Source organism: Pongo pygmaeus, chromosome 20 (genome assembly GCF_028885625.2).
Source record: "Pongo pygmaeus isolate AG05252 chromosome 20, NHGRI_mPonPyg2-v2.0_pri, whole genome shotgun sequence".
NCBI classification, from domain to species: domain Eukaryota; kingdom Metazoa; phylum Chordata; class Mammalia; order Primates; family Hominidae; genus Pongo; species Pongo pygmaeus.
Genome location: NC_072393.2, coordinates 62640057 through 62667228, shown reverse-complemented (window position 1 = coordinate 62667228; position 27172 = coordinate 62640057). Strand labels below are relative to the sequence as shown.

General features: G+C 53.7%; 1 protein-coding gene across 12 annotated transcripts; it reads right to left on the bottom strand.

Moving 5' to 3' along the window:
• Window positions 1-272: 272 nt before the first annotated feature.
• Window positions 273-19810, bottom strand: ZNF444 (zinc finger protein 444). Of its 12 annotated transcripts, none has more exons than XM_054463174.2 (5): window positions 18806-19810; window positions 13466-13639; window positions 12674-12992; window positions 2609-2717; window positions 273-1538 (listed from the first exon to the last, which is right to left on the bottom strand). In XM_054463174.2, exons 3-5 carry the CDS (start codon window positions 12968-12970, stop codon window positions 973-975), a joined length of 972 nt encoding a protein of 323 aa, XP_054319149.1. In that variant the 5' UTR covers window positions 12971-12992; window positions 13466-13639; window positions 18806-19810; the 3' UTR covers window positions 273-972. The 12 variants fall into 12 exon arrangements, with proteins under 12 accessions (XP_054319149.1, XP_054319147.1, XP_063514287.1 ...); XM_054463172.2 differs by having other exon boundaries at window positions 273-1541; window positions 18732-18841; XM_063658217.1 differs by lacking the exon at window positions 18806-19810 and adding an exon at window positions 18732-18754.
• Between the last annotated feature and the right edge of the window lie 7362 nt (window positions 19811-27172).

Here is a 27172-nt window from a genome sequence, read left to right as displayed (position 1 = left end):
GGGCCCAGACACGAACCTGACTCAGTGTGGTGCTTGGCAGTTCCCTTCCAGGAGCCTCATCCCTGCCCCCGTAGGATGGAGGTGGGGACAGCCCTCCTGAGGACACATTTCCTGCACTGCTTCCCACAGCTGTGCCCAGACTCCCAGAGCCTCTCTCATGCCAAGAGTCTGCGGTGGGAGCCAAGACAGCCGACCCCAGAGGCCCCAGGCACCCCAGATGCTCGGCCCTGGGAGGGCGGCTGTGCCAGACAGAGTCCAGACAGAGCTCAGACTCCGGGTCTACACACAGTGACTTTATTACTCTGTGGATGCTGGTGAACTGCCCTCCCCAACCAGCTTCACGGGGGCAGGCATCTCTGTCCATCCCATGCCTTTGGGTCACAGGGGGCAGCGAGACCAAGGAGACCACAGCCAGGCCCTGGGTTCAGCTTGTCAGAGCCATCACCTGCTGCCTCCCCCGACCCCCAATCTGTCCTGCGGGAGGAGAATTCCTAGGGACAAGACCCAGACCCCTTTCCTTCAGCCTCCGCTTCATCAAGGGGACCTGGCCTGCGCCCGAGCTCCTCCTTGCCTGCCCCTCAGGGGTCCCAGGTCCTCACCTCTGCTCTTCAGGCAGGAAAAGGGCGGGGAAAGAGGAATGGAGGAGGGAGAGGGAGGCTGGGCGGCAGGAGAGAGAAGAGGAGGGAAGGAGGAGACATTAGGGAGAGGCCCCTTCACACAGCGAGAGAGGCCAAGAAATCAGGGAGAAGGGGGGAGCTGAGATGAGACCTGAGAAGGAAAGTGAAATTTGGGGGAAAAGGAGTTGGAAAGGAATAGAGAGGAAGGCGTTGGGAAGTTCAGACAAGGGAGGCGCAGGTGAAGGAGGGCGACGGGAGGGAAGGAGGAGGGGAAGAAGCCAAGTGGCGCTGGGAGAGAGGAGGGACGGCCCGGGGGCAGCACCAAGGGCGGGAGGCGGCGCGGGCCGGGAGGCGGCTAACCCAAGGGCCAGGGCGGGAAGGGGCCTCCACCATCGGGGCCCGGAGCTACCGCCCCCTGCGCGCTGGCCGCTGCCCGGCCGTGGATGCGCTGGTGGCGCAGCACGTGCTCGCGGCGCCCGAAACCCTTGCCACACTCCCAGCAGGCAAAGGGCCGCGCTCCCGAGTGTGTCTTGCGGTGGCGCACCAGGTGCTCGCGCCAGTAGAAGGTCTTGCCACACTCGCAGCACGCGTGGGGCTTCTCACGGGCTGGCAGAGGGCGCAGCGCGGGCCCGGGGCTGCCAGGGTGCGTGTCGCGGTGGCGCCGCAGGTGCTCCTTGCGCCGAAAGGCCTTCCCGCACTCAGGGCAGGCGTGCGGCTTCTCGCCCGAGTGGCTCTGCCGGTGGCGCAGCAGGTGAGCTGGTTTCAGGGACGTTTTGCCGCACTCGGGGCAGGACGTGGTGCCCGGGGCCGCCAGGAAGGCGGGCAGGCCAGGCGCCAGCGGGGGGCTGCTGGGCTCCTGCTTGTAGGGGCGTACAGCCTGGGAGTCCCCAGGCGCCGGCCCCTCAGCCCCAGGGGCGGTGCCTGCTGGGAAAAGAAACAGAGTCAGCGTCTGGGTCGGCACGAGGGCGGGGCAAGGACAACACAGGCTGGGGTGGAGGCAGGGAAGGAACGCTTAAAGGCAGAAACCACTGGGCTGGGAAGAGGGGTGGGCTGTGGGCTTCTTATTCATACCTGTGTCCCGGTACCTAGTAGTGGCTGGCATACAGTCAATGCCCAATACATAATAGATGATGGTTGGCTGGATGATGGATGCGTAGATGAAGAAGGCGTGGGTGGATGATGGGTGATGAATGGACCGATGATGGATGGATGAATGTCCAGATGATGGATGGGTAGATGAAGAATGCGTGGGTGGATGGGTGGAAGAATGTCCAGATGATGGATGGGTGGGTGTGTGAGTGAATGCGTAGATAGATGGATGGGTGGGTGATGGATGGGTAGATGATGAATGCGTGGGTGGATGATGGATAGATGATGGATGGATGGATGATGGGTGGATGAACATACAGATGATGGATGGGTGGGTGGATGACTAGGACGGATGGGTGATGGATGGGTAGATGATGAATGCATGGGTGGATGATGGGTAGATGATGAATGCACGGGTGGATGATGGGTGGATGATGGCTGGATGGATGGATGGATGATGGGTGGATGAATGTACAGATGATGGATGGGTGGGTGCATGGGTGGATGAGTAGATGGATGGGTGGGTCATGGATAGATGGGTGATGATGGATGGATGACAGAGGGATGGTGGGATTGGTGTGAGGGGGAATACGTGAAGGATGGATGGATGCCTGGGCGAATGATAGAGGGATGGATGGGTGAATGGGTGGGTATATGATAGAGGAATGGATAGGTGGAGGGTGGATGATGGCTAGATGGGTGCATGGATGGATGGATGAACCTCCAACCCCGAGGCCCACCCATACCCCCAATGCCTACCCCTTGGGTCCAAACCCCAGGGCTCCTCAAGGGCTGGGGTCCAAGTCTGTCCTTGTCCTGGGTCCTGGTGCCAGGATCATTCACTGAACCCCCTCCCCGGTGCTGGGGGCTGGTGGGGAGAACCAGGGAGGCCAGCGGCTCACCTAAGGGAATCATCCCGCTGTCCTCCTTTCCACCTGTGGCCCCGGGGCCCTGCGTCACATCCTGAGGCACCCTCGTTGCTGACGACCCATCGGGGGAGGCTGCTGGCCCCTGAAATGAGAGCGCAGTTTTGAACTCAGAAATCTGAGGGAGGGCCTGTATTTCTCCCTCTCCCCACCACCGTCGACCAGCTGTGCAATCCCATCCCTGCTGGGGGGAAGCCACAGTCATGCTGGGGGACACTGAAGCCGCCCCACGGAGAGGCCCACAGGTGAGGACCGAGGCCTCCTGCCAACCCCCTGCCAGGGAGCCATCTTGAAGCCACCAACCTTCAGATGACAGCCCGGCCAACACTGCGCTGTGACCTCACAGGAGACCATGGGCCAGGTCCGCGTGCCCAAGCCACTTGCAGACTTCGGACCCACAGAGGCTGTCTGAGCTGACAGATGTTACTGGTTTACACCCCTGAGTTTGGGGTGACTTGTCAGGAAGCAAGAAATAACTAATACACCTGTCTCAGATCAGCTTCGTCCTGCCCTTTGGATAAAGTGCAAGCTCCTTAACAAAATGCAGAATATATAAGCTACTTTTAACTTGGGAAAAAAGTAAGCTAAGTTCAGAAACAACTTTTCTCGGTGTGAAACGGCAGAACAGCTGCCAAGCAGGATAGCACCACCCAGGAAGACCAAAAATTTAAAAAGTTTCAGTCCAACTCTGGTTGTGGTTTCTTCGCCCTACTACATCATTCCTAAAAACCACATCCCCAAGGGAAGGGGATGAGAATTCTTCTGGTGCCGATGACAGCTAAGTCACACACCACACCTTTTCCCCGTTTCAAATATTTTCAGCCAGAGGAGTACCTGGATCATAAAGCAATTGGTGGTGTGAAAATTAGCAATGCCTAGGCCAGGCAAGGTGGCTCACGCCTGTAATCCCAGCACTTTGGGAGGCTGAGGCGGGCGGATCACGAGGTGAGGAGTTTGAGACCAGCTTGGCCAACATGGTGAAATCCTAACTCTACTAAAGATACAACAAATTAGCTGGGCGTGGTGACCTGTAATCAAAGTTACTTAGGATGCTGAGGCAGGAGAATCACTTGAACCCGGGAGGTGGAGGTTGCAGTGAGCCGAGATCACGCCACTGTACTCCAGCCTGGGCAACAGAGTGAGACTCTGTCTCAAAAAAAAAAAAAAAAAAGAAAGAAAAAAAAGCAAAGCGGCAGGGGCAAACCACCTGCCCTCACTCTGACAGACAAGAAAACGTTTCTTAAAGAAGGAGGTCAAGATCCAAGAGCGTGGGCCTGGTGGCTCATGACTGTAATCCCAGTGACTCAGGCGGCTGAGGCATGGGGATGGGGGCTTGGCACAACGCTGATTAGATCCTAGGTGCCTCCCAACCTGGCTGTGGGACCGTGATGGGCTCTGGGGCCCACCGGAGAGAGTCAGAAGAGCACAGTCTCACTCGGGCCCAGAGCACCACCCTGGACCACCCTCCAGCTCCTTGGCCCTTGGCGGGGCTCCCGTGACCCTTGTGTGGTGTCGGCCACAGGCAGAGGCTGGGCAGGGGTGCCATCCTGACCTCAGCTCAAGGGCACAGGGTTGACACACCTGAGAGTGGAGCCCTGAAGCCGTGCCATCAGAGGGTTCTCCCAGAGATCTTGGGCACAGAAAAGCCTGAGATCCACCCATTCCTCTGGGAACTTCCTGGTTTGAGGTCCCAGAGACAAGGGACGCTGGCCAGGCATCGTCCACAGGAAGAGACATCCAGGGGACACCCACGCGGGGACAGGCGCACCTTGTGGGGCCAGGCACACAGAAGGGGGGAGCATGGAGCAGCCCTGGGATCCTAATCCTCCCTGTGATTTTATGATATGTATACATTGGGCTCTGTCCACGGCTCCTGGCTCATGACTCCCACAGCCCTTGTTCGAGTCTTTTTCTAACGCTGGGAAGCTTTAGGCCTCAGAAAAAGAGTCTCTCCCTGACCTTCTGCCCTACTTTCACCTGCTCTTCTTTCTCCGCAAGGCAGGCCCTAAAAACTAAAAATATCCTTAAATCTTCCCCCACCTCTGGCCACAAAAAATTTTTCTGACCTAATTTGTCTGATTGTGGGCCATAACACCCCACTTCAGAAGGGGTCCTGCCCCTACCCTGGAGGAAAGAAAGCCGAACAAGGAGGCCAAGAAGGGTCTGAACACACAGACCTTGCGAGGTTTCCCCGCTTGGTCTACTCGGATTCGATCACACTCGTTTTATCTAACTGCATTTCTACATGGCTGTCCACGCTTCAATTATGCCTCTCAACCAAGTCTCCATAAAAGGCCCAAAGGACAGGGTGCAGGGAGCTTCCAGAGAGCTGAACTCGTGGAGGTGGACAGCAAGGTAAACTAGACCTCACCCACATGCCGGGAGGATGGTGCACCCCAAGTCCACAAGGACAGAGGCCCCTGCGCTCGGAACCCTTCCAGACCTCACTGTACGTGGCTCTCCATCTGGCTGTTCACTGGTATCCTTTAAAATCTCCTTTGCAATAAATCGGTAAACGTTTCCCTGGTTCTGTGAACACACTAGCAAATTAACGGAACCAGAGGAGGGGCTGTGGGAGCCTGATTTACAGCCCATCAGTTGGACAGATGAAATAACCTGGGGCTTGTGACTGACATCAGAAATGGGGGGCCAGTCTTGGGATGTGAGCCCTCAACCTGTGGGATCTGGCACTGTCTCCAGGGAGACCGTGTTGGAAATGCATTAGAGGACACCCAGCTTGCATCTGCTGCAGAGTTGATTGCTTGTATGGTATGTGAGGGGACACCCCCTCCAACATTTGGTCACAGACATCTTCTGTGGTCACTGATGCTGAGGACAGAAAAAGATACTTTCAGTGCATTTTTTCCACATATCCCCCCTGCCCCTGAACCAGCTGTGTCACCTCGGGCAAGCTGCTTCCCTTCCCTGAGATGACACCAGTACCCAGGACGGACCCTGCAGGCTGCGTGCAGACTGGACGAGACGCTGCTGCTGTGCAGTGAGGATCAGCCCTGTCCAGAGAGGTCTGGCCTCTGCCCTTGGCTCCAGGGAGGGTCACCTCTATGCCCCCAGAACACACTGCCTGATGGCAGGGTCTGCTCACCTGGGGCCCTGGCCACCCGGGTGGGCTGAGCCAACAGCGTGACTCAAGGTTGGGGGTCTGGGCCACGTGCATCAGCTCGGCCTCTGCCGGGGATGGAGGCGAAGGTCAGCGTATCTACACACAACCCCCAACAGACACCCAGAGCGCCGAGCTCGGGGGAGCGTCCCTGGTCAGCAGCGCCCCCTGCAGGCTGCCACATGTTGTTGCCGGGAGGAGTTAGCGCCGTCCACACTCCACGGCAGGAGGACAGTTCGGAGCTCCGAGCACAAAGCCTTCCTCCACCCGTTCCACGCATCTCTTCCCTTGGCTGGTTGTCATCTGTGTCCTTTCTCTGTAATAAGCTGTGACCCTGTGTGTGACTGACTGAGCCAATTTGGCACAGCCAGGAACACACTGCCTGATGGAGCCCTCCTTACGCCCATCCCTGGAGGGCTCAGGAATCGAGATTCCAAAATTGCAGCTGAGGAAGCCAAGGCTCTGAGAGTCCCAGACATGCGTCCAAGGTCACCCAGCTTGGAAGAGGCGGAGACAGGACTCATATCCAGCTCTGAAATCTGTGTACTTTAACTGAGAGACTCTGGTAGGCTTTGAAGTCTGAGTACTTTAACTGAGAGACTCTGGTTGGCTTTGAAGTCTGTGTACTTTAACTGAGAGACTTCCTAAGGATGGAGCTTCCTCATGTATCTGGGCTAAGCTCCACCTGCCCCAGTGCATAGGCCTGTCCACCCACTGCGGGATCAAGCTGCTGATGTTCTGTTGAGGATCCCCTAAGGATGAAGCATCCTCGTGTATCTGGGCTAAGCTCCACCTGCCCCAGCACATCAGCCTGTCCACCCACTGCAGAATCAAGCTGCCGATGTTCTGTTGAGGGTCCAATGAGACTGGCTACAACCTTCTTTTCCTGTGCTGTCCTTGTCCTGTTAGGTGGTTGGGGGTAGGGGTGGCAGCCTTGCCAATGAGCTGAGGAACACCTTCCCTGTGTTCTGGAAGTATGTGTAAAGAGAAGATGAAGCTGGCATGGTGGCTCATGCCTGTAATCCCAGCACTTTGGGAGGCTGAAGCGGGTGGATCATAAGGGCAGGAGTTCGAGACCAGCATGGCCAACATGGTGAAACCCCGTCTGTCCTAAAAATGCAAAAAAATTAGCCGGGCATGGTGACATGCACCTGTAATCCCAGCTACTTGGGATGCTGAGGCAGGAGAATTGCTTGAGCATGGGAGGCGGAGGTTGCAATGAGCCGAGACCACACCACTGCACTCCAGCCTGGGTGACAGAGTGAGACTCCGCCTCAAAAAAAAAGAACAGATGAGAATGGTCAGTTCCTTGGAGGCCTGGCAGAACTTACACATAAAGTGCTGGAACCCAGTGCCTTCTATACGCGAAGGTTTTTCATCACCTTTTGATATCCCCACCTCTGGTTTCCAGACTCTCACATCTGCCACTACATCATGAGCATATGTTGGTGGTTTATATTTTCCTAGAAAACTGTCCATTTCATCTAGGACTTCGAATGCATTGTGTATGCTGAACACGGTGTTCTCAACGGCTGTCAAATCTGCTCCATCCCTGGCTTTGCTTGCTTCCACCATCAGTGTTTGTGCTGTTTCTTGTTTTCCTCCTAGTCAACTTGCTGAAGGTTTGCACTATTCTACCATTCTTTTCAAATGTTGAGTTTGGGGCTTGATTATCAACCTGTCCTCTGCTAATCTGCTAAGTTTGGCTTCTACATTGAACAGCTACCCTGCGCTATTTTCCTGTGCTCCCAGCTGCCTCTGGAGCCCCAGGGCCTCCCCTTCAATTCAGAGCTGAGACGCAGACTGACTGGGGCATTTCCTTTCAAGCTAACCAGGTACTGGCTGGAGCTGCCTCTCCCCGCCTCCCAGGCCTACCCCACTGGCTTTTCTCTGCATTTCCCCGCTTGGCAGACGCCCTGCCCCCATCCGTCTCAAACTATCCCCTTTCGCTATTGTGTGCCTGAGGCCAGATGCTGAGTGACTACAGCCAGGTCATTCGATCTTTCTAGGCAGATCAGATTCTCTCTCCACAGAAGTGAGGAAGCCGACCATACCCTGGTCTTCCTGTCAAACCCTGTATATCAAAGCAGGACAAGAGGAGGCTGGGAAGGGTTAGCCATTCCCCCCACAGCAGGACAAGAGGAGGCTGGGAAGGGTTAGCCATTCCCTCCACAGCAGGACAAGAGGAGGCTGGGAAGGGTTAGCCATTCCCTTAACGAGTATTTTTGTAGCACCTATTATGTGCCCAGTACCATCCTGAGCTCTAGGGACACATCACTGAACAAAAGACAAGGCCCCAACCCACAGGAGACTATATGAGACTACATTCCAGCTGGGGCTAGACATACCATAAAAAAGTCATAAACAAACTCGACAAGGCCAACGTAGCCAAGAAGGCTATATATTTCTCTAAGTCCCCTAGACTCTGAGGAGATGGGAACAGTCCTTAGAACCATGGAGCCTGTGATTCCCAAATGTCCCCTGTTCTCCCCCAAATGGAAGAGCCTGCCCCCTCCTGGATGATGGGCTCTCTCTTATTGGTGGTCCCCAACTCCGGTGGCTCACACAGGTTATGAGGTACTTTTAAAAAAAATGTGAAAGTCTACTAGCTGGCAGAGGATGCATCCAGAATAACATGAACGAATCTCAAGGGCAAGAAAACAACCCAGTCTGAAAATGGACAGAAGACTTTGCTGCAGACCAAATGTTTGTGTGCCTCTCAAATTCTTATGTTGAAATCCTAACCCTGAAGGTAATGAGATTACGTGGGGCCTTTGGGAGGTGATTAGGTCATGAAGGGGGAGCCCTGATGAATGGGATTAGTGCCCTTCTACAAGAGACCCCAGAGAGACCCCCTCACCCCTTCTGCCCTGTGAGGACACACCAGGAAGCCACCATCTGTGAACCAGCAGGAGGCCCTCACCAAACACTGAGTTGGCCTTGATCTCAAACTCCCCAGCCTGCAGAACTGTGAGAAATACATTCCCGTTGTTTTCAGCCAGCAGCCTATGGTACCTTGTTACAGCAGCCCAAACAGACTAAGACGTCACGCAACCCAGCAACCGCACTCCTGGGCGCTTACCCTAGATAAATGTAAACGTGTATTCACACAGAAACCTATTCAGAGATGTAAACCAGCTCTATTAAAACAAACAAACAAACAAACAAAAAACCCTGGAATCAACCCAAATGTCCTTCAACAGGAGAATGGAGACATTTAGTTAAAAAATTACTGAAGCTGAGGCCCCACTTACCTCATAACCGCAACTTCAAATCTAAGAGTAAAATCCTGGCAACAGTATTTTTTTTTTTTTTGAGACAGAGTCTCACTCTGTCACCCAGGCTGGAGGTGCAGTGGTGCAATCTTGGCTCACTGCAATCTCCGCTCACTGCAATCTCCAGCTCCTGGGTTCAAGCGATTCTCCTGCCTCAGCCTCCTAAGTAGCTGGGATTACAGGCATGTGCCACCACACCCAACTGATTTTTGTATTTTTAGTAGAGACGCAGTTTTTCCATGTTGGCCAGGCTGGTCTCGAACTCCTGACCTCAGGTGATCTGCCCACCTTGGCCTCCCAAAGTGCTGGGATGACAGGTGTGAGCCACTGTGCCCGGCTGACAGTATTTTTTAAAAGTTTCCAGGTGAGCTCTACCACTTTCTACCAGCACAGGAGCCTCTCCTCGGCTGTCCTCTCTTTCTCATCCGGCAATGTCTTGGTGAAAACTCTGAGGACAGGCGAGGACCCACAGACCAGATGCCAAGAAACCCCAATCCACAGCAGCGCCCCCAGATGTCAGCTGTCTATATGCCACCGTCAGCTAAAATGGCAATCTCCCAGGCTCTTATTACTCTTCTTTACTTTTACCTAAAACTAAAATAACACTGACTTAAGACCATGTTGCATCACTGCCGGAAATGGAAAGCCAGTATCATGTGCCAGAGAGAGAGGTCATGGGAATTCAATCACTCACAGTAGTGTTATTCCAGTCCGTGTGGGTACTGATCGGAGAAGGCTCTGAGCCTGAGATCTGCTCTTATTAAAAAGAGAGAGTAACAAATACAAGAGAGATGCTAAAGGCATCCCAGAGCCACAGTGAGAGGTTCGCCTCGGAGCAAGCAGAGAACGCAGGAGAGTCCCGACGGCCCTGGAGCCTGGTGATTTCCCAACTTTTAGATTCACTGAACCGATAGAACTCTCATTGCATCCCCGAATGGAATATTTTTTTTTTATTTTGCAAGATATATATATTAAAAGCAACAATAACCACCACCTACTTTTACCATCTTTTCCTAAAAGAACATTTTAATGCCAACGAAACAGATGGCATGAGCTCATAGTAACAGTGGCTGAAATCTACCTAGACGGCACCCATGTGCCAGGTCCTGTTCTGAGGTGTCATGGAAACTGGAAAGGGCGTAACCCCGATGCTGACAGATTCCATGTTAGTTCTATTCCACCCCCACTTCACCTTGCATTCACCTCGCCTCTGTGGCAGACAGAATAATGGCCCCAAAGATGTACATGGTCTGATCCCCAGAACCTGTCACCTGCTGTCTCAGGGCAACAAGGACTCTGTGGACAGGAGGGAGTTAAGCACTGACATGGGGAAACTCTCCTGAACTATCCTGACGGGCCCAATGTCATCACAGGCATCCTAAGACGTGACCACAGTACACCATGGAATACTATGCAGCAATGAAAAAGAATGAGTTCATGTCCTTTGCAGGGACATGGATGAACTGGAAGCCATCATCCTTGGCAAACTAACACAGGAACAGAAAACCAAACACCGCATGTTCTCACTCAGAAGTGGGAGTTGAACAATGAGAACACATGGACACAGGGAGGGGAACATCACACACCAGGGCCTGTTGGGGGGTGGGAGAAGGGGAGGGAGAGCATTAGGACAAACAGCTAAGGCATGTGGGGCTTAAAACCTAGATAATGGGTTGGTACGTGCAGCAAACCTTCATGGCACATGTAACAAACCTGCACGTTCAGCACGTGTATCCCAGAACTTAAAGTAAAATAAATAAATAAATAAAAGAAGTGACCACAGGACCTAAGCGGGTCAAGGTCAGAGGAGTGATGGGGGGATGGAAGCAGAGGTCAAGGTCAGAGGAGTGATGGGGGATGGAAGCAGAGTCGGAGTGCAGCACTCTGAGGACAGAGGAAGGGCCATGAGCCGAGGAACGTGGGCAGCCTCTAGGAGCTGGAAAAGGCCCGAAACAGATTCTCTCCTAGAGCCTTGAGAAGGGACGTGGCTCTGCAGATGACACCTTGATTTTGGAGCCTTGAGAAGGGACATGGCCTTGCAGACACCTCGATTCTGGGCCATGAGACCAAACCATTTTGGACTTCTGACCTCCAGAACTGTAACAGACTTGTGTGATTTGTAAGCCGCTGGGTTTGTGATTTGTTACAACCCACTTGCGGGAACAGACCCGGAAGGAGGGTGAGGATAAAGAAGCCAGAGCCAGCACAGAGGTGCTAGGAGGCAGGAGCAGAGGAGGGGGCGAGCTGTATCCCAGACAATAAGAAGGGGGAGTGTTTGGGGGCTGGTCAGGCCACATGAGAAGGGAGATGGATGAGGCCACTGGCAGCCTTGACAGGAGCTGCTCCCTCTGGAAGAAAGGAAGGACGCCTGGCTGCCGTGGACTGAAGGCTTTGCTCGCTTTGCCTCACCGAGATGCCACCTCTCTGCTGCTACATCTCAGCACCCAGCAGGCACTCGGTACGCACTTATGAGGAACACCCGGTCACTCTGACTCTTCATCCTCCTGCCACTGGGGGCTCAGGCCTGGCTGCAAACACCCCCTCACTCAGGGCCCCTGTGCTGCTCCAGGTGGCTCAGGGCCTTTGCACTGGCTGCTCCCGTGGCCTGGACCACTCTTCTCAGAGGTCTCTGCGTGGCTGCCCACTGCTCATCACCCAGGCCCCACACAGCAGCCATCAGCCATGGGAGAGTGCCACTACTGAAAGGACAGTATTTTGAATACACTGGGGTCCATGAAGTAAATTTGCCTTTTTTTAACGTGCTGACTAGAACACTTAAGATGGCGTCTGCAGCTCACATAACACATCCCCCCCGGACAGGACTCTAAGCCAGGCCGGCAGCTTCCCCGACGGGGCCAGGCAGTCAATGCTTCCAGCTCCTCGGGCCCTCTGTGGTCATCACGGTGGCAAGCGTCAGCCCCAGGTGATGTGAGTGGATGGGCGTGGCTGTGCACCAAGACTTCACCCAGAACGTGAGTCGGCCCTTGCCTGCTGTGTATGGTCAAGAAACCAAACCCTGCCCAGAGAGCGGCCTGCCTTTGCCCTCCGCCCCTGGGAAGTCATCTCTGAGCCTTTGGAGCCTCACGCATGATGAGGAGGATCTGCCTGCCTGGGGGACTCAGGCCAGCCCAACAGCAAGATGAATTTGGGGTAGAGTTTGGGCCAGGGGGTATCCTTGACTTTCGGGGGGCTGGAGGCCGAGGTCAGCCACACAGAACGGGGAGGAGTCCCCAGTAAGAACCCGGGACACCACGGTCTGAGGAGCGTCCCTGGCTGGCAACACTCCCTGCGTGCGGGCGGAGTGCGGGGAGAGGACAGCTGGTAACCGCGCTCCCTGGAGCCTTCCTGGCCCTCTGCCCAGATGTTTCCAGCACGTCCTCCTCTGATAAGCCGTGACCGTGAACACGGCTGTGAGTCCTTCTAGAGAACTCGCAAGTATGCCAGGGTCTTGGGGCCCTCCTGATTTGCAGCTGGTGTGGGGATGGAGGGTGCCGCACGTGGACTGTCCCTCCACGCTGTACCGAAGCCTCCCCACCGCGGGTCACACTGGTTTTTCAGCGGTTCAGTGCTGCTCCTCCCTGGGCCTCCTGGTGGCTTCCCCGGTACCTTCCCCTCTCCCTTCCCCGCTTGCAGTCCCACCAGGCTCACCCAGAGCTCCTCCAGCAGGGCCACCGCCTCCTCCCCGCTCTGCGGCTGCCGGCTGCACACCCAGGCTTGCGTGTCGGCGGGCAGCGCGCTCAGGAACTGCTCCAGCACCAGCAGCTCCAGCATCTGCTCCTTGGTGTGCACCTCGGGCCGCAGCCAGTCCCGGCACAGGGCGCGGAGCAGCCCCAGCGCCTCCCGCGGGCCCGGCGCGTCACCCAGGTGGAAGCGGCGGAAGCGGTGCCACGGAGAGTCCAGCGCCAGGCCCTCGGCCTCCTGCTTCACGGGCACCGCCACCTCCATGGGGCCTCCCGGACCGCAGCGCCTGCAGGGAATAGGCCGGTGAGAACCCCGCCCACCGAGACCCCTGCCCGCGGTGCCCACACTCACAATGGGACCCACGCTCTTTTTTTTTTTACTTTTTACTTTTTGAGACGGAGTTTCGCTCCTTCCCCCAGGTTGGAGTGCAGTGGCGGATCTCAGCTCACTGCAACCTCAGCTCCCGGGTTCAGGCGATTCTCCTGCCTCGGCCTCCCGAGTAGCTGGAATTACAGGCACCGGCCACCACGCCTGGCTAATTTTTATATTTTTAGTCGAGATGGGGTTTCGCCATGTTGGCCAGGCTGATCTCAAACTCCTGACCCCAGGTGATCCGCCCACCTTGGCCTCCCAAAGTGCTGGGAATTACAGGCGTGAGCCACTGCAACCAGCCTGGGACCCGCGCTTCTGAGCCACCCACGTACCCAGGATAGGCCTGGCCTCTGTGCCTCGGTTTCCCCTGTAAGATAAAGCACTCACCTGCCCCGCCTGGCCCAGGGGGCAAAGAGGTCTCTGTGAGGGGGCAGCGCTCACTCGGGTGGTGAGGAAAGGGTGTGCCCTTCCTGGGATCCCAGGGAGTCAAGTCCAGGCTGGGTCCTGCCCTGGGCCCCCGGCCTCTGTACCTCAGTCCTGCAGCTCCTCCCGCAGCCTGTCCTGAGGATTCAACCAGAAAACACAGAAAGAGCTTGCAGCAGGCCTGGCAGCAGCGGGTCACCATTAGCACCACCCTCACTGGACTTGTGGGGCCGTGCACCCCACACCCTGGGAGCAGACACTTTGCAGCCTACTCAGAAGCCACCCCAACTAACTGCTGTGGCCTGAATTTGTCCCCCAAAATTCACGTGTGGAAGCTCTCACCCCAGTGTGACCGTATTTGGAGATGAAGCTTTTAGCTGGTAATGAAAGTTAACTGAGGTCACAAGGGCTGGGCCTAATAGGGCTGTGGCCTTATAAGAGGAAGGGACACCGGGACTCTGTCCATCTCTGCCAACAGGAGCACACAGCAAGGAGGCCACCTGCAGCCTGGCAGAGGCCCTCACCAGGAACTGACCATGATGGCATTCTGAGCTTCCCGCTCCCAGAACTGAGAAATAAGCTCATTGTTTAAGCAGTTCAGTCCACGGTGCTCCGCTATGACAGCTATGACGGCCTGTCCCAGTCCCTTCCGCTGGGAATTTGCGATCTGAGTGCCAGCACAGTTGGGTTCTGATGAGCACCTCTTCCAGGCTTCAGACGGCCTCCTTTTGTGTCCTCCCATGGCGGAGAACAGAGAGGGGCAGCGAGCTCTCCTGTCTCTATTTTTTTTTAAATTTTTGTTTTGAGACGGAGTCTTGCTCTGTTGCCCAGGCTGGAGTGCAATGGTGCGATCTCGGCTCACTGCAACCTCCGCCTCCCAGGGTCAAGCGATTCTCCTGCCTCAGCCTCCTGAGTAGCTGGGATTATAGATGCGCGTTACCATGCCCGGATAATTTTTGTATTTTTAGTAGAGACGGGGTTTCGCCAAGTTGGCCAGGCTGGTCTCAAACTTCTGACCTCAGGTGATCCACTTGCCTCGGCCTCCAAAAGTGCTGGGATTACCAGTGTGAGCCACTGCACCCAGCCGTGATTGCCATTTTTAAACGCATTAATAAATACTTTACAATTTTCTGTTTCAATTTCTACTATGATACATAACAATAGATATGACTCCCATCAATAAAAGCATGTTAGGGTCTTCAGTAATTTTGCAGGCAGAAAGGAGTCCTGACTTCAAAGCATTTGAGAAACGGTGGTCTCTGAGCTGGTGGGCCGAATCTGGGCTGCAGCCTGTTTTACTTAAGTCTCACTGGCACACATCCACGCCCACTTGCTCATGCACTGTCCACGGCTGCCTTGGAGCTACTGAGTGGCTGTGACAGGGCCTGGCTGGCCTGCAAGGCTGTCCACAGAGCCGAAGATAGTTACTTGCTGGCTCTTCACAGGAAAAGACTGCCGGCCCCTGACCTCAAGGACACTGGAAGATCAGGACAGAAGGGACCCTGATGACCCCATGGGGCTCAGGCACCAGCCCGCCCCAGAACACGTCTGGAGTATTATGGGAGAAAAGAATCAGTTCTATCCTATCTGGGGCCCTGTACTTGGGGTCTCTTCATTACAGCAGCTTGGCCTGTATCATAAGGAACTACAGCAAAGTCCCCTTGACCACAAGGCAGCAGGTGGGCACGTAATCTGCTTCTAGCCAGTGAGGTCTGACAGGAAGTCTGTGTTCAGACAATTTTCCTCCTGATACAACCAAAGCCTGGGCTCCTGACCGCCATGTCACTAACCACAAACGTCATCTCATTGCTGGGACGGCTGCCACAAGACCCGTGTATGCCTACTCTCGCCACCTAGAGCCAAATCACTCCACGGTGATCACAAAAACTTTTTCACTGTAAATCCCTGTCACTTCCTTGCTCAGCACCCTCCAACTGCTTCCTGTGATGCTCAAAACCCAAATTCCTTACTATGGCCATGAGGCCATGCAGCCCAGCCCTACTTTCTCATCTCTGCTCGCTCCCAGATTCTCTATACTCCAGTCACAATGGATCCCTTTTTTTCTTTTTTTTTTTTTTAAGACAGGGTCTCTCTCTGTCGCCCAGGCTGGAGCAGTGGCATGACCTCTCGGCTCATTGCAGCCCCGACCTCCTGGGCTCAAGCCATCCTCCCGGCTCAGCCTCCTGAGCAGCTGGGACCACAGGCAGGCACCAACACACCCAGCTAATTTTTATATTTTTTGTGGAGACAGGGTCTCACTATATTGCCCAGGCTGGTCTCAAACTCCTGGACTCAAGTGATCCTCCCACCTCAGCCTCTCAAAGTGCTGGGATTACAGGAGTGAGCCACTGTGCCTGGTCTGGCTCACTTTCTATCTTCTTGGACCGAAGGCCAGTGCCCACCGCAGGGCCTCTGCACCTGCTGCTGCCTCCCACTGGATCACTCTTCCCCCCCGATCTTTGCTTACCTGACTCCTTCTCATGACTGAGGCCTCCATGCAATTATTACCCCCTTGGAGAACCTCCCCAGATCACCCCCTCCGATGCTGCACCCACGTGCCCTTCCCCCAGTTGCTAAGACGTCACCCTTATTAGTTTTCTTTCAGCATTTAACAAGATCTAGTGTTACAATATCTGTGTGCTGACTTTCTTCACTACAATTCAAGCTCCATGCGGGCAAGAGACTCCATATTCCAACCCCAGCATTCTGGCTAGCACTCAAATAAACTTTACAGGCTGATCAATCCCATGAGGTTGGTGTTACTACCCCCAAGTTGCAGATGGAACAAGGGGAGATGTCTTACCCAAAGTCACTCAGCTAACACGTGACAGAGCCTCGACTCACACATCCACATCTGTCTGGCTCCACAGCCAGGCCACAGCATCACCTCCCACCCCACCCATCCATCAGTTTAAGGACTGATGAACCTGAGAGCAGGCAGAAAGACTTATCGGAAGACCCAGGCCAGATCCAAGTCTCAAAAGCCACACAGATGCCTGCTCTGCTATAAAAAAGATCCCTCTGGGACTAAGGAGGAATTTCCGCCAGAGAGCAACGCCACAGGCCATCAAGCTGACCCTGTTTGCAATCTCAGAGGTGATCACAGGTCACTACACCCTGGGCTGTCCAGAAAGTGAGCTCACTGGGGCAGTGACCAAGTCCAGCTCTTCTCTGGGTTCCTGGGGCCATCCAGCACAGGGCCTGCCCTCAAGAAAGCACATGCTGTTAAGTAAGGGCATTCCACCATGTCAATCCACCCTACCATCCAATGAGCGCCCTGTGCTATGTGCATTCAACAGCTGTAACCCTGCTGTCTAGCTGTCTGTGTCCGCAAAGCACAGTCCAGTCCAGAGCCGGGCAACCTGGATGCCTCGAAGACAGCCACTGAGTGGCTAGTGTCCTATACTGCCCCACCCAACCTTCCCAACACACCTGTGAGCTGGGGAGATGGGTCCCCTCTTACCATAGGGAGATGCTCAGAGAGTGGAGCCACAAATGGGACCCAGATGTGACTCCAGAGTCCACACCAGTTCCATCTAGTACCCCGGCACCAGCACCCACGCATGCTGGGTTAATATCATGGCTAAGAGGCTGTGGAGCCTGGCTACCTGGCTTCAACTTCCAGCTCTGCCATTCATCAGCAGCGTGACTGTGGACGTGTGATTTACCCCCTCTGTGCTTCATTTCCCCACCTGAGACACAGGACTAACAAGAGCTCCTTCCTCTCAAGAGGCTGCTGGGAGCAGGAGTTAGAAGCAGCCTCCAAAGGCTAAGTGCTCGACAAAGACCGGTTTGTCTACTCTAGTTTCCCAGCCTCGACATTAATGGCACTTGTGTTGTGGGGGGCTATCTTGTGCAACATACAATGTCTACCAGCATCTCTGCCTCTTTTCATGAGATGCCAGTAGCACTTCCCCAGTTGGAAAAAAAAAAAAAAAAAGTCTCCAGACATTGCCACATGTCCCCTGGGGGACAAAACCACTCCTGGTTGAGAGCCGCTAGCCCACTGGACAAATATTTACCTAGAGCACAAAAGGCTCTGGGGCAAATTCCAGCTCTGCCTCCTACCAGCTCTGTGTCCTTGGACAAGGTACAAGGCACCTTTTGTAATACCCTGTATCTCCATTTCGTTGACTGTAAAGTGATAGAAGGAGAACAAAAATGCTGAGAACCACACCTGGCTAGTAAGTGTCCAGTCAGACTTAGGGTTACTTTGTCGAAGTTTCCCTGCGAGGTGCCCAGGGGACACTGCTGCGAACACGCACGCAGATTAAAATACTAAGTATACATTGGAATAGGCGTTAAAATCGGATACAGACGAGGGTGACTCCATCCTGACTGGGGCAGAGGTGGCGGGGGTCAACTTCAGATGACAATAAACAGAGTTTCTAAGCACTTGACATATATTACCGAAGGTAATAATGCCCTGCAACAAGCTAAAAAGGCAGATGCTCCGCACCGAGAAAGCAGCAAAACAGAGCAACGATTCTTATCTTCACGAATCTCACAACTCTGTAAAAGTTGCACTTGTAGAAGCAGCGCGCAAAACGAGCCACCTGCGCCGTATCTACGTTACAACAATAACCATCGTCCCCGGAAGCCCCTTCCCGCAAACCTTTCCGAAGGGGTCCGGTCCCGGCGCCCCCAGACTCCTTTGTAGGGTCCAGCTTCCCACTCAGCTTTCATCTCACAGCCCACCCTCTGCTAGGGTCTCCTTCCCCTCCCCCTCCTGTCCCTCCCCCGTCCCGCCCCTCCCCCTCCCCCAGCCGCCCCTCTCCCGTCCTCTCCCTCAGCATCTCTCTCCCGCGTTCAGGACCTCGAGGATCCACGACCCCCTCCCACTATCCACCCCTCCCCGTCTCCAAGTCCCTCCCCCTCTAGTTCTCTCTCCCAGCCCCTCCCCCATCACTCAGCCCCCTTCTTCTCCCCTCCCCGCAAGTCTCCCATCTTTCCCTCCTGAGGCCCCCGGCGCCCCTCTTCCCGTCCAACCTCTGGTCCCTCCCTCGTCCAACCGCCCCCACCCAATCCCTCCCTCCTTCCCCCCTCGCTCACCTCACTCTCTCAGGCGAGGCCCCCCAAGCCCCCTCACCTCCCCGCACATGCGCACAAAGCTCACCGGGACTCCATGCCCCAGCAGGCTTTGCGCCAAACTCCCCCGTCCCCCTCCCCCAATCCCATACGCCGAGTCGCTCGTTCAGCCCAGCAACTCCCCATGTGGCCCCGGCCTCACCCTGAACTACAACTCCCAGGAAGCACCGCGGCAAAAGCGGCTGCCCATTGGCCCTCGCCTGGTGACCGGCTCACCCCTGTTTGTCACCGCATGGCGTCTTCGCCAACACTGGAACTACATTTCCCAAGATACATGAAGGCGTCGTCTGCAGCCTATTGGCCCTTGACGGCGCAAATGTCGCGGGCTCTCTGAGCGCGTCAGGCTTTGGACTACATTTCCCAGAATGCACGAGGAGGCTTCCCAGTGGTGTGCACGCGGGCCCTGGACATGCGCAGACGTGCCGGGAAAAAAAGAGGGAGGTGGAGGAGGAGCCATGGCGGCGTTGTTGTGGAGATCAGGGGAGGCCGGGCACCGCCGGGCATTTGGGAGATGGGGCCTCCGGAGCTCTAGAAGCTGGCAAGCGAAGAGGAGGAGGAGGAGACCAGGCTAGAGTTCTGCGCCAATCAGGAGTGCAGGCTACGTCTCCTTGACTACGGATCGCATTTTTTTTTTTGTCCTCCCTCTCCACCCGGGCAGAACTTAAGGGCCGATGTCGGTGCCGGGAATCAGGACGTGAGCAGGCTGCCCTCCTGTTCCGGGGTGGGCGGTGGCTCAGGAGGAGGCCAGCGCGGGGGCCTCGGTTTGGCTCTTCCTGTGTGTGAACCTGGACAGGACACCGCCCTCTCTTTAGCCTCAGTTTCCCCTGGGGTGAATTGGGGGACAGCGCTACCTGCCACGCGTCCTCGCTGTGCCCCTGTTGGACAGACCACTGCCCCGTCCTGAGGCCTCAGTTTCTGCATCTCAGAACTATGAAGAAGCATATTTGGATTTTAGAGCAGACAGACATCCTAAGAGATCAGCTGAAGCTTTTTATCTAGACAGTTCCAGACCTGATTATGGCTCATACAAGCCCTACCCCAGCCCGCAGCGTATTTCCTCCTCCGTACAACAAGGATAAGAGAATCACCCTCCCATCCTCCACCTCCCCGGCTGATCTGAAGACTCCGCGCCATAAAAACGAAGACAGTGGCTTACTCATAACAAGCATTCATTACATGGAAACTTCCTCTTATATTCATAAATGAACAACTTTCCCCAGGTTTCACAAGCGATGAGTGGCTGACTCAGAACTTTGTGACCAGTTTGCCCAAGGTGGCCTGATCTGCCCTGGCCCACCTGTCTACCACTATCTTCTCCTTCTGTTTAATGAGTTCCAGTCATGCCTCCTTTCTGCTCCTAGAGCACGCTGATCTTCTTCCCACTCATATCTGATGGCCTACTTGACATCTCCTCTTGGATTTCTTAATAGGCATATCAAACCTAAGGTAGGCAGTAGAGAATTTTTCACTCTCTCCCCCACCTTGTGATGAAACTTGTTCCTTCCCATTACTCCACCGTCTTAGAAAGCAAGTCCATCTTCACCCAAATGTTCAGGCCAAAAATAGAAAAGCAGTCCTTGATTCTCTTTTTTTTTTTTTTGGTTTTTTGTTTTGTTTTGTTTTTTGATACAGGGTCTGGCTCTGTCGCCCAGGCTGGAGTGCAGTGGTGCGATCACAGCTCACTGCAACCGCCGACTCCCAGTCTCAGGTGATTCTCATGCTGCATCCTCCTGAGTAGCCAGGACTACAGGTGTGCACCACCATGCCCAGCTAATTTTTGTATTTTTAATAGAGATGGGGTTTGCCATGTTGGCCAGGCTGGTCTCGAACTCCTGGCCTCAAGTGATCTGCCTCCTTGGCCTCCCAAAATGCTGTGATTGCAAACGTGAACCACCACGCCCAGCCAATTCCTCTTTTTCATCACCCTCCACATGCAATCTATCATCAGGTCCTATTGGCTCTGTCTTCAAAATACATTCAGAATCTGTTCACATCTCTCCCGTCTATGGCTACCACCTGGTTTAAGTCCCCATGGTCTCTTTAGACACTGTCATGCTTCCACTCTGGCCTCTTCTGCCTCCTGCCCCCCAGTTCCTGCTCCACACAGCAGCCAGAGGGATCTTTTTTTTTTTATTGTGGTAAAATATATACAAGATAAAAATTACCATCTTAATCATTTTTAAGGTACAGTTCAGTAGCATTAAGTACATTCAAGCTAGGCTGGGAGCGGTGGCTCACGCCTGTAATCCCAGCACTTTGGGAGACCAAGACGGGCGGATCACAAGGTTAGGAGTTCGAGACCAGCCTGGCCAACATGGTGAAACCCCATCTCTACTAAAAATCCAAAAATTAGCTGGGCATGGTGGTGGGCACCTGTAATCCCAGCTACTGGGGAGGGTGAGGTCAGACAATCAATTGAACCTGGGAGGCGGAGGTTGCAGTGAGCTAAGATTGCACCACTGCACTCCAGTCTGGGCAACAGAGTCAGACTCTGTCTCAAAAAAAAAAAAAGTACATTCAAGCTGTGCAATCATCACTACTGTCCATTTCCCGAATTTTTCAGCTTCCCAAATTGAAATTTTACCCATTAAATGTGAACCACCCATTCCTCTCTCCCCCAAGCTCCTGGCCAACCACCATTCTGTTATCAGTTTCTGTAATTTATTTATTTATTTTTTTGAGACAGGGTCTGACTCTGTCGCCCAGACTGGAGTGCAGTGGCTCAGTCTTGGCTCACTGTGACTTCCGCTTCCCAGGCTCAAGGGATTCTCCCACATCAGCCTCCTGAGTAGCTGAGACTACAAGTGCACACAACCATGCCCAGCTAATTTTTTTTTTTTTTTTTTTTTTTTTTTGTAGAGACAGGGTTTCGCCATGTTACCCAGGCTGGGCTTAAACTCCTGGTCTCAAGTGATCCACCTGCCTCAGCCTCCCAAAGTGTTGGGATTACAGGTGTGAGCCACCATGCCCAGCCCAGTTTCTGTGATTTTGACTACATTAATACTTCATGTAAGTGGAATCATACCGTATTTGTTTTTTGTGACTGGCTTGTTTAACTTGGCAGAATGTCCTCAAGGTTAATCCATGTTGTAGTGTATGTCAAAGTCTCCTTCCTTTTAAAGATTGCCCAATATTCTGTTGCATACACAGACCATATTTTGTTTACCCATTTATCAGAGGAATTTTTTTTTTTTTTTAAGATGGAGTTTTCCTTCTCATCACCCAGGCTGGAGTGCAATGGTTCCATCTCAGCTCACTGCAACCTCCACCTTGAGGGTTCAAGCGATTCTCCTACCTCAGCCTCCTAAGTAGCCGGGATTACAGGCGCCCGCCACCACACCCAGCTAATTTTTTTGTATTTTTAGTAGAGACAGGGTTTCACCATGTTGGCCAGGCTGGTCTCGAACTCCTGACCTCAGGTCATCCACCCGCCTCGGCCTCCCAAAGTGCTGGGATGACAGGCGTTAGCCACCGAAACTGGTCCCAGAGGGATCTTATTTAAACTTAAATAGGGTCATGTCACTTTTGCTTAAAACCCTCCATTGCAAACCCTTGTTGCTGGCCTGCACAGTCCCACATGATCTGCCTTCAGACCCAGAGCTCCTTTAGCTTATAGAGTGCCTTTGTGTGTGTTAGAAAAGCATGGCCCTCAGAAGCACTGCAGAACTGAGCCGGGGCACACAGCTTGGCAGGCAGATCCGGAGGAATATTCCAGCTACCTCTTCCTGGTTGGCCAGGTGCCTGCATGTCACATACAGGGTTCACACAGGCTCTCAATCCAACACCGTTTCCCTCTTCATCACTATGCTTCAACTCATTGGCCACTTTTTTTTTCTTTTTCTTTTTTTTTTTTTTTTTTTGAGGCTGAGTCTCCTTCTGTCACCCAGGCTGGAGTATAGTAGCTTGATCTTGGCTCATTGCAACCTCCTTCTCCCGGGCTCGAGCGATTCTCCCATCTCAGACTCCTGAATAGTTGGGACAACAGGCGCCCACCACCACACCAGTTAATTTTTGTATTTTTAATAGAGACGGGGTTTTGCCATGTTGGCCAGGCTGGTCTCGAACTCCTGACCTCAGGTAATCCGCCCGCCTCGGCCTCCCAAAGTGCTGGGATGACAGGCGTGAGCCACCACGCCCGGCCTCACGGGCCACTCTTTTAAGTTCTTCTAACACAGCAGTTCTCAAAGTGTAGTCCCCAGACCAGCTGCACAACATCACCTGGGAGCTTGTTAGAAATGCAGATTCTCGGCCGTCACAGTGGCTCACGCCTGTCATTCCAGCACTTTGGGAGGCCGAGGCAGGTGGATCACCTGAGGTCGGGAGCTTGAGACCAGTCTGGCCAACATGGTGAAACCGCGTCTCTACTAAAAATACAAAAATAAGCCGGGCATGGTGGCCCATGCCTGTAATCCCAGCTACTCGGGAGGCTGAGGCGGGAGAATCACTTGAACCGGGAGGCAGAGGTTTCGATGAGCCAAGATCGTGCCATTGCACTCCAGCCTGGACAACAAGAGTGAAACTCCACCTAAAAAAAGAAAAAAAGAAATGCAGATTCTCGGTCTCTGCCTCAGACTGAATCAGCAACTCTAGCAGGGGGCCCAGTGATTTACTTGAACGAGGCCTCCAGGGGATGCAAAGGCGCACTTGTGTGCATCTGTACCTCCTGCCTGCACTCTAGAATAGTCGCCGCTTCACAGGGTGCTTGGGAGGATTCATGAGTTAATACACGCAAAGCACTCGGAAGGCTACCTGGCAGGGAGTAAGAATTCAATAAACATTCGCTATTCTTACTTTACTTAACTCCAGGGGAGTCGCTAATAAAAGCAAGCCCAGCTCAAATGCAAAGTTGACTCTTCCGTCCCTCCCCACCTCCATGCAACAAAAACAGCTTGTTTCACTACAGGCTATTGTCTGCTCAGCACTTGTTCACTTCATACCAACTGGACACCTATAATGAGACAGATGAAATGTTGTATGGGCACAAAGGATCCGAGGGTGGACAGAGTACACAGAATCAGTGTCCAGCCAGAGTTTAGGGCCTAGCACAGTGGGTGAGGGCAGGGCTCCAAACCCACCCAACATGCCCCAGCCGAGAGAGCCTGGGGATCTCAGCTCATCAGCATCTTCACTTGAATGGAGGTCATAACGCACTCAGAGAGTTGGGATTGGGGGTGGGCGTGGTTAATAAGGGCCCAAGGGCCCAATAAGGAGTGGGTCCTTTTTTTAGCTTTCTTTTTTTTGAGACGGAATCTCGCTGTGTCACCCAGGATGGAATGCAGTGGTGCGATCTTGGCTCACTGCAACCTCTGTCTCCTGGGTTCAAGCGATTCTCCTGCCTCAGCCTCCCAAGTGGCTGGGATTACAGGCACGCACCACCACGCCCGGCTAATATTTGTTGTATTTTTAGTAGAGACGGGGTTTCACCATGTTGGCCAGGCTGGCCTCGATCTTCTGATCTCAAGTGAGGCCCACCCACCTCAGCCTCCCAAAGTGCTGGGATTACCAATGTGAGCCACTCTGCCCGACCAGGAGCAGGTCCTTATTGGTGTAAGCCAATCTTGCTGTGCCCCTTCTCCTTGCCAGCGATTGGTTGATGCTCACGTATGTGACACTATTCTGGCTAATGAAACCTGAAGGCAGATTTGCTGGGACACTGCTGGGAAAGGTTTTCCCAACTCTTAAGCAACTGATAAACAGGAAGAAACAGTTGCCCTGGAGCCCTGCCCTGTCTGCAGGTGACACTTCAAGCTGTGGCAGCCACGTGGGTACCATGAGGGCTGGTAGTGGGAGCTCCTCACTTAAGATGGAAGGGAGGTGAGACAGAGGAACCTGGATCCTTCATGGCATGGTTTGGCAACTGAATTTTAACCAACCGTGGCTGGACCTGCATTACCTCCAGGCTTCTCTTGGCATGAAGTAATAAGTCCCCTCAAGCCGTTTTGAGTCAAGTTGTCTGTTGTTGAAGCCAAAAGTGACAGCAAGTCACACATATCCGGGGCCAGCTTCCTGGGATGCAACCTGTGTGGTTGCAGGGTGCCCTGCACTTGGTTGAATGCCCAGCTGTGGCTATCTTGACATTATTTTCTTTTTTTTTTTGGGAAGGAGTCTCGCCCTGTCACCCAGGCTGGAGTGCAGTGGCGTGATCTCGGCTCACTGCGAGCTCCACCTCCTGGGTTCACGCCATTCTCCTGCCTCAGCCTCCCGAGTAGCTGGGACTATAGGCACCTGCCACCATGCCCGGCTGATTTTTTGTATTTTTAGTAGAGACGGGGTTTCACCGTGTTAGCCAGGATGGTCTCGATCTCCTGACCTCGTGATCTACCCACCTCGGCCTCCCAAAGTGCTGGGATTACAGGCGTGAGCCACCCTGCCCTGCCTGACTTTTTTTTTTTTAAGAAATAAGATCTCACAAACTCCTGGCCTCACGAGATCCTCCTGCCTCAGCCTCCTGAGTAGCTGGGATTACAACTACCACACCCAGCTTGAAATTCTTAATCCTTTTTTTTTTTTTTTTAAACACAGGGCTCTGCATTTTAATTTCATCCTGGTCCTGTTTACATAAATATCACCTTGATGATCTGTGCAATGTTGGCACACCATCGTTTAGGACAGGGCCTAATGTACGGTAAGTGGGCCATAAATCTTGGTGAGGAATGAAATGAAGGAACGACTTCCTGGAAATGTCCTTCCTCTACTTCTTCATCTGGTAACATCATATAATCCTCTGTGATCAGATGTCCCCTCCTCCAGGAAGCCTTCCCAGACCACCCCCACACCTGTAAGTCTGGACCAAGTGCTTCACTGGAGCTTCCGCAGAGCCCCCTCTTTCTCCATTTCATATACTATTTTTGGGCGACTGCTCCGCCCACCTCATGCTGAGCGACTCAGCAACAGAGACCAATCCTCCTTGCCTGCTGTACCCAGCTCCTGGCTTGGGGCCTGCCTGTAAATGAGTAAATAAGAGTGAAGGCAAGTGGTTCTTACCCTGCTTCCCAGGCCTGAGGGTGAGAATTCCTTTGACAGCAAATTTAGCTCATACCTTCTAGCTTCTCAGCTCCCTTGTAGCTCTGCTATAATTATTACCCCAAATAATAATTAAGCTTTTTCTCTTTGTATGGTGCTTTGAAGCAGTAAGATCCCCCAGGGCAGGGATGGGGTTTGGTTCATCTCTGGAGGCTTGGGTTGTGTTTATGGGTGAGTGGATGATGGACGCATGAGTGAGCGTGTGAGGGGGAGAACCAGCAGAAGTAGGGATGGCGTATGGATGTCAGTCTGTGTCTCGCAGTGCCGGCTCCCAGGGGGCTGGATCTGAACCTGAGTCATCTTTGGCTCCCCAGGGCACAGGAAACGTTTGAGAAAGGATAATGAAATTAATGAACGAATTGCTTAATGATGGATCACACTGCCCATTATCTGATTTCCCCCTCATGCTCCCCCGGCGAGGCAGCAGAGCTCATCAGTAATCACCCCTTTTTTTTTTTTTTTTTTTTTTGAGACAGAGTCTCGCTCTGTCGCCCAGGCCGGAGTGCAGTGGTGTGATCTTGGCTCACTGCAAGCTCCGCCTCCCGGGTTCCCCCCATTCTCCTGCCTCAGCCTCCCGAGTAGCTGGGACTACAGGCGCCTGCCACCACGCCCAGCTAAATTTTTTTTGTATTTTTAGTAGAGACGGAGTTTCACTGTGTTAGCCAGGATGGTCTTGATCTCCTGACCTTGTGATCCGCCCATCTCGGCCTCCCAAAGTGCTGGGATTACAGGCGTGAGCCACTGCGCCCGTCCTGAGAATCACCCCATTTTATGGTTGGGATAATCGAGGCTCAGTGGAGCAGGTGTACTTTCCCAGGTGACAGCAAGAGACCTGGCTTTTAAGGCCAGCAGCAGGTGTCCTGAGTCTGTCTCACAGATGAGGAAACCGAGGCTCAAGAAGGGCATTCTAGCCAGGTGCGGTGGCTCACGCCTGTGATCCCAGCACTTTGGGAGGCTGAGGTGGGTGGATCACCTGAGGTCAGGAGTTTTAGACCAGTCTGGCCAACATGGTGAAACCGCGTCTCTACTAAAAATACAAAAATAAGCCGGGCATGGTGGCCCATGCCTGTAATCCCAGCTACTTGGGAGGCTGAGACAGAAGAATTGCTTGAACCAAGAGGCAGAGGTTGCAGTGAGCCAAGATCGCACCACTGGACTCCAGCCTGGGCAACAGTGTGAGACTCTGTCTCAAAAAAAAAAAAAAAAAAAAGAAAGAAAGAAAAAGAAAAAAGAAAAGGGCATTCTGAGGTGTCCGCCCAGCTCAGGCAGCAGGTTTTCCACCGGCCACATATATCCTCTTCCTTAGATGTTCAGAGAGTGAGCAGGGCCTACAGGAGGAGGGAGTCAAGCTGACCTTACCCTCACTGCCAAGGCAGAGAAGAATTCCTTGGAAATTCTTCCCAACTGTATCTCGCAATGTCTGGCCTGAGTGAACGCGGTTTCTCAGAGGTTGATACTGTGGCTTCCGTCTCGCCCCCACTTCCACCCCTTTACTCTCTGGAGAGAAATCTCTCCGGTTGGAGATTGAAGCTGCATTTCCCAGACCTCCGGAGAGCTAGA